We start from the raw sequence: 6,675 nt of genomic DNA, 5'->3' as shown, positions 1-6,675 counted from the left end.
ACTTGATAATTCAAATATTCTTTTACCAGAACTCCACTGTATATGAATGACCCCCTGAGGTCATTCAAACTTTCTGATATTAGAGCGCTGAACTTTCGGAAATTAGCATTATTCTGCACAATTTGAGTTGTTGCATCCCCGATTATGGCTGACTGCTCATTAAAATAGTTGGGGCAAAGTTTTTTTTATGTTTATGTCGCTTGCCGCCGATAGTGCTTTTTTATTCTCACGAAGTTATATGAGCAGACCAAAAAAAGAACCAAAATATTGATCCGATAGATTTGTGCTGCTGACTTGATTCCTTGCCGGTGCGGTTGCCGCCGAGCTAGCTCGCCGTGTTTCCATTTGCAGCGTGTTTCCTTCTCCAGGTTATGATGAGCAGAATCGAGAATTCCCAAACGCGGATTCTATAGTTGGTAAGGTGTTTCATTCTTGTTTTTTTATCTCCACAGCACCCGTGTTCCCTCGTAGCGAGCGCAGTATTCGGAATAAATAGTTTGTTTGGCTAGCTTCCAAATTGTTTCCACTTGAAAACTATTATCCAGGTCAATGATCGGCATTTGTTCTTTCCCCCACGGGAAAACTTTTCCGGGGTGCTTATTTTTGCCTTGGCTTCTCTCAGTTTTTTTTTTTATAGATTTTTCTTTCTGTTAATTCTTTTACAAACCAAGTTCGCTATGCCAATGAGAAAGCAACTAATGATTTTTTTTCTCTCCCCATCGTTTCCATCTTCGTTTTTCTTTCCCCGTTCTATCCTCGCTGTCCGAATTGTGAAAACCCCCGATGTTCGGAAAACCGCAGGCACAGAGCGACGATGAGGACATGCCGGAAGATGTGGCCGTGCCGGTGGAGGGCAGCTTTATGGAGGATTTTTTCAACGAGGTGGAAGAGATCCGTATCATGATCGACAAAATCCAGGCGAACGTGGAGGAGGTGAAGAAAAAGCACAGTGCCATCCTGTCGGCCCCACAGTCAGATGAGAGTAAGTCAAAATTTTGGATTGTTGAGTTTTTTTCGGATGAATATTTGTGTGCTTGTGGAGAAAGGAAACTTTGCCAATGAACCGGTCGGCGGCAAATCAGTTTAGATTATAAAGAATTTAGAAATTTAGGAATTTGGGTATTATGTCACTTTGGAATTGAGGAATTCAGAGGTTTCAAAGTTTAGGATGTTAGAAAATTGGGAATTTTGGAATTAGGAAGCTTGGAAATTTAGGAAATTAGAAATTCTGAAATGTAACATTTTTGGAATTTTTCAATTTTCGAATTTTGGAAATTGGAAATATTGGAGCATAGGAATTTGGGTATTAAGAAATTGAGGAATTTAAGAACTCAAGAGCTTAGGGAAAATAATAATTTAGGAAATTGGGAATTTAGGTATTTTAGAATTTAGGAATTGAGAAACTAGCAGTTGAAGAATTAAAAAAATTAGGAATTTGAAGGAGGAGTTGAAGAATTCAGGAATTTAGGAATTCAGGAATTTAGATATTCAAGAATTGATGAAATTAGGAATGCGGGTATTGAGGTATTATGAATTAAGGACTTTGGGAATTGAGCAGTTGAATTAAGAAATTTAGGTATTCAAAAGTTAAGGAATTGAAGAATTTATTAATTTAGGAATTTTAGAACTAAGAAATTTAGGGATATAGGAATATAGGCATTAAGTAATTTGAGAATTTATGAATTGAAGAATTCAGAAATTTAAAAATTTAAGGATATAGGCATTTAGGCATTTAGGAATGAAAATTTAGGAATTAAGGCATTTACGATTTTTAGAATTAAGGAATTTACGATTTTTAGAATTCTTTCTCGAACTCCCTGGGCATAGTGTATCCATTGTACTTGCCACACAAGATACTAATGAAATGCTAATAGAGTACTAAGTTGAAAAGCAGTCCAAGTTCCAGTTGGAATGTAGATCCAAGATCCATATAAGAAGAAGATCAAATTATAAATAATTGAAAAAAATTGGAATTTAGGAACTTAGGAATTAATGAATTTAGGAGTTTCAAAGCTTAAGATATTATAAAATTTGGATTAGGAAAATTAGAAAATTAGAAATTTTGAAATGTTAAAATTATACAATTTTGCAATTTTGGAAGTGAGAGGAAAATTGAGGAGCATAGGAATTTGGGAATGGAGGAATTGAGGGATTTAGAAACTCAACAGCTTAGAAAATTAAAAGTTTAAGAATTTAGGAATTTAGGTGTTTGAGAATTTAGGAATTGAGAAGTTGCGTCATTTAGGAATTCAGGGGTTGAGGAATTTAGAAAATTAGAATTGAGGAGTTGAGGAATTCTGGAAGTCAGGAATTTAGATATTCAAGTATTGATGAAATTAAGAATTAGGGTATTGAGGTATTAATGAATTAAAGACTTTGAGAATTTTGGAATTAAGCAGTTGAGGAATTAAAGAAGGAATTAAGGATTTGGAAATTGAGGAATTTAGGCATTCAGAAATTTGGGAATTTAGGCATTTAGAAATTTAGGAATATAGGCATTTAGAAATATAGGCATTTTGATATTTGGAAATAAAGAAATTTAGGCATTTAGGAATTTTTAGAAATTGAAAAATTTAGGGTTTTAGGAAATCAGGAATTTATGAATCTGGGAATTGAGAAGTTGAGGAGTTTACGATTTCAGGAATTGAGAAATATCAACATAAGGGATTTAAAAAAAAAATAATTTAAAAATCGAGGAATTTAGGTATTCAGGGATTGAGCAATTTGGACTTTAAGCATTTAGAAATTCAAGAATTTAACAATTTAGGAATTTGGGGTTTTTATATTCAGAAATTTAGGAATTTCGAAATTCTGAGAAATTTCCTGTCGAACCCACAGTCAGGTAACAGTAAGTCAACATTTGGATTGGGAGAAATCTGGGATTTTAGGATTTAAGGAATTTAGGAGTTTTCGAGCTCAGGATATTAGAGAATTAGGATTTTAGAAAAAAGAAATTTTAGGAATTTGAAAATTTTGGAATGGTAAAATTTTGGATCTATGGAATTTTGGTAATAAGAAGTTTGGAATATTATTGGAATTAGAAGTTTGGGAATTTAAGAATTTAGTATATAGGAAATTAAAATATTTGAGAATTTAGGAATTGAGAAGCTTAGGAACTCAGGAGATGAGGAATTCTTGAATTAAGGGATTTGGAAATTAAGGACCTGAAGAATTTAGGAATTCAGGAATTAAGAATGTCAAGAATTTGGAAATTTATGAACTTAATAATTTGGAATTAAGGAGTTGATGAATTCTGGAATTAAGGAATATTGATTTTTAAGAATTGTTAAAATTAAGAATTTGAGTATTAAAGAAATAATTAATAACGCCTTTTGGGAAATTAGCGAACTGAGCAGTTGAGGAATTAAATAAGGAATTTGGGAATTCAGGTATTTAAAAGTTTAAGAATTGAAGAATTTATTCAATCAGAAATTTGGGAATTCAGGTATTTAAAAGTTTAAGAATTGAAGAGTTTATTCATTTAGAAATTCAAGAATTCGTAAATTTAGGAATTTATGAATTTGGGAATTTAAGAATTTAGTTATTGAGAAATTGTGGAGTTTAGGAATTCAGGAATTTAGAAATATGGCATTTTGGAATTTCAGGAATTTTGGAATTAAAAAATTGAGGGATTTAGGCGCGGGGTTCTTTTGATTCCGGGAGCTACTTTGTATTTTTGATTTTCTGAGAAATATAAACGAAAAAACTACCAAATTTGAAACAGAAAGATGCCATCCAACTATCAACAAGACACCTGAATGATGATAATGGCATATTCCGAACATGACTCATATTCTGAACACTTGTTTTTAATCTGCCATTTTGGCTTTTTTCGTGTAATTTTCTCGATAAGATCTTGAATTTGTTTGTAATCTTGATCCTCAGTACGGAAAACCTACAAAAGTTTTAGTTTTAGGGCGCAAAAACGCAAGTGTTTGCAATATGAGTCATCTTCGGAATTTGAGTCAAAACGGTATTAAGGATTTAGTAATTTATGAGTTAAGAAATTACGGAATTTAAGAATTTAGGAATGTTGGAAAAGGCGAATTGGAAATTGATGAACTGGGGGATTTGAGAATTTCGGTATTTAGAAATTAAGGAATGAAGGAAATTTAAATTGCATTTTATTCTGCAACTCAGCCGTACGAAAATCATTTTTTTTGGTTAATATCTCTGTGCACTTTGCACAGCACATGCATCGAAATGAACAAATTGATATGAAATTTGCGAAAAAGAATTCACGTGTCTTGGAGGGACTCGAACACTCAACCTCCTACTCTCTAGATAGGCGTGATAACCCCTACACAACAAAACTACGTAAAGGTCACGTTTGCGGAAAAGCAATTTAAGAATTCAGGCTTTCAGGAATTTAGGAATCAGGGATTTAGAGATTTAGAAATTCAGGAATCTAGAGATTGAGGAGTAGAGAAATTGAAGAATTAAGTAATTTACGAATTCAGGAATTTAAAAATTCAAAAGCTTAGGAACGTAGGAATTGCCTAGTTAAGGAATTTAAGAATTCAGAAATTTGGGTATTTGAGAACTTTGGAATTAAGGAATTTAGGTATTAAGGAGTTTAGGATTTTAGGAATTTTGGCATTTTGGGACTTAGGAATTTGAAGATTCAGGAAATTAGGAATTTGGGAACTTAGGTGTTTAGTAACTAAGAAATTGAGGAGTTGAGAAATTTATAAATTGAGGAGTTCAAGTATTCAGGAATCTAGGAATTTGAGAACTGATGATTTGAGGAATTAAGGAACTTAGGCATTTAGTGATTTTTGAATTTAAGGCATTCAATAATTGAGGAATTTTGGATTTTAAGAAATTGAAAGTTCAAGAATTTAGGAATTCAGTGATTTAGGAACTTTGAAATTTAGGAATTTAAGAATTCAGGAGTTCACAAATTTAGCAAATTAGAAGTTTTTAGGACAAAGGAATTGAAATTGGAAAAGGAATTGAGAATTAAGGAATTAAGGAATTAAGGAATTAAGGAATTAAGGAATTAAGGAATTAAGGAATTAAGGAATTAAGGAATTAAGGAATTAAGGAATTAAGGAATTAAGGAATTAAGGAATTAAGGAATTAAGGAATTAAGGAATTGAGAAATTGAGGAATTAAGGAATTAAGGAATTAAGGAATTAAGGAATTGAATTGAATTAAGGAATTGGGAATTGAGGAATTAAGGAATTGAGAATTAAGGAATTGAGGAATTGAGGAATTAAGGAATTAAGGAATTGAGGAATATGGGAACTAAGGAATTTATGAATTGAGGAATTAAGGAATTAAGGAATTGGGAATTAAGGAATTAGAATTAAGGAATTAAGGAATTAAGGAATTAAGGAGATTAAGGAATTGGGAATTGAGGAATTAAGGAATTAAGGAATTGGGAATTAAGGAATCAGATTAAGGAATTGAGGGTGGGAATTGAGGTGAATTAAGGAATTGAGAATTAAGGAATTAAGGAATTAAGGAATTGGGGAATTACGAAGATTGAGATTGAGGAATTGAGGAATTACGAATTGAAATTGAGAATTAAGGAATTGAGGAATTGAGAAGGTGGGAATTAAGAATTAAGGGTGAGGAATTGAGGGAATTGAGGAATTAAGGAATTAAGGAATTGAATTGGGAATTAAGGAATTAAGGAATTGAGGGACTACGAATTGAATTACGAATTGAAGGTGGGAATTAAGGAATTAAGGAATTGAATTAAGGAATTAAAGAATTAAAGAATTGAGAAGGAATTAAGGGTGGGAATTAAGGAATTGAGGAATTACGAATTGAGGAATTATGATTAAGGAATTAAGGAATTAAGGGAATTAAGGAATTAAGGAATTGATTAAGGAATTGAACTAAGGAAATTGAGGAATTGAGAATTGAGGAATTAAGGAATTGGGAATTGAGAATTAGGAATTACGAAATGAGGAATTGGAATTAAGGAATTAGGAATTAAGGAATTGGAATTAAGGAATTGAGATTAAGGAATTAAGGAATTGAGATTAAGGAATTGAGGAATTGAGGTGGGAATTGGAATTGAGATTGAATTAAGGAATTGAGAATTAAGGAATTAAGGAATTAAGATTGAGGAATTAAGGTGGGAATTGAGGAATTAAGGAATTAAGGAATTGAGGAATTGGGAATTGAGGTAAGGAAAGAATTGAGGAATTAATGAATTAAGGAATTAAGGAATTAAGGAATTAAGGAATTAAAGAATTAGAATTAAGGTGGGAATTAAGGAATTGATAATTAATGAATTAAGGAATTAAGGAATTAAGGAATTTAGGAATTGAGGAATTACGAATTAAGGAATTAAAGATTACGAATTGGAATTAAGGAAATTAGGAATTAAGGAATTAAGGAATTAAGAATTGAGATTAAGGAATTAAGGAATTAAGAATTTAATTAAGAATTAAGGAATTAAGGAATTGGGAATCAAGGAATTAAGGAATTGAGATTGAGAATTGGGGTGAGGAATTGAGGAATTGGGAATTGAGGAATTGAATTGAATTAAGAACTGGGGTGGGGAATTGGAATTAAGGAACCAAGGAACTACGATGAATTAAGGTCAAGGAACTACGAACTAAGGAACTACGAACTAATACGAACTACGAACTACGAACTACGAACTCAAGGAATTAACTCTAGATCACGAATTAAGGAATTCAAGAACTACGAACT

The 6,675-nt window shown here is 32.0% G+C and overlaps 1 protein-coding gene across 7 annotated transcripts in view; it reads left to right on the top strand.

The window, feature by feature from the left end:
- The first annotated feature begins 768 nt into the window (after nt 1-768).
- The window catches only part of LOC134204299 (syntaxin-1A), a 93,540-nt gene continuing 87,633 nt past the window's right edge, over nt 769-6,675 (top strand). For all 7 annotated transcript variants that reach the window (XR_009977828.1, XR_009977827.1, XM_062679117.1 and 4 more), the window contains exon 1: nt 769-982. Coding sequence is in view for 5 of the 7 variants with exons in the window: in XM_062679117.1 (XP_062535101.1) it covers nt 784-982 (199 nt within the window). In the remaining 2 variants the exon portion in view is untranslated. The remainder of the gene's footprint in view (nt 983-6,675) is intronic.

The sequence above is a fragment of the Armigeres subalbatus genome, unplaced genomic scaffold (genome assembly GCF_024139115.2).
Source record: "Armigeres subalbatus isolate Guangzhou_Male unplaced genomic scaffold, GZ_Asu_2 Contig515, whole genome shotgun sequence".
In the NCBI taxonomy this organism is placed as follows: Eukaryota; Metazoa; Arthropoda; class Insecta; order Diptera; family Culicidae; genus Armigeres; species Armigeres subalbatus.
This window is presented reverse-complemented; position numbering and strand designations above follow the sequence as displayed.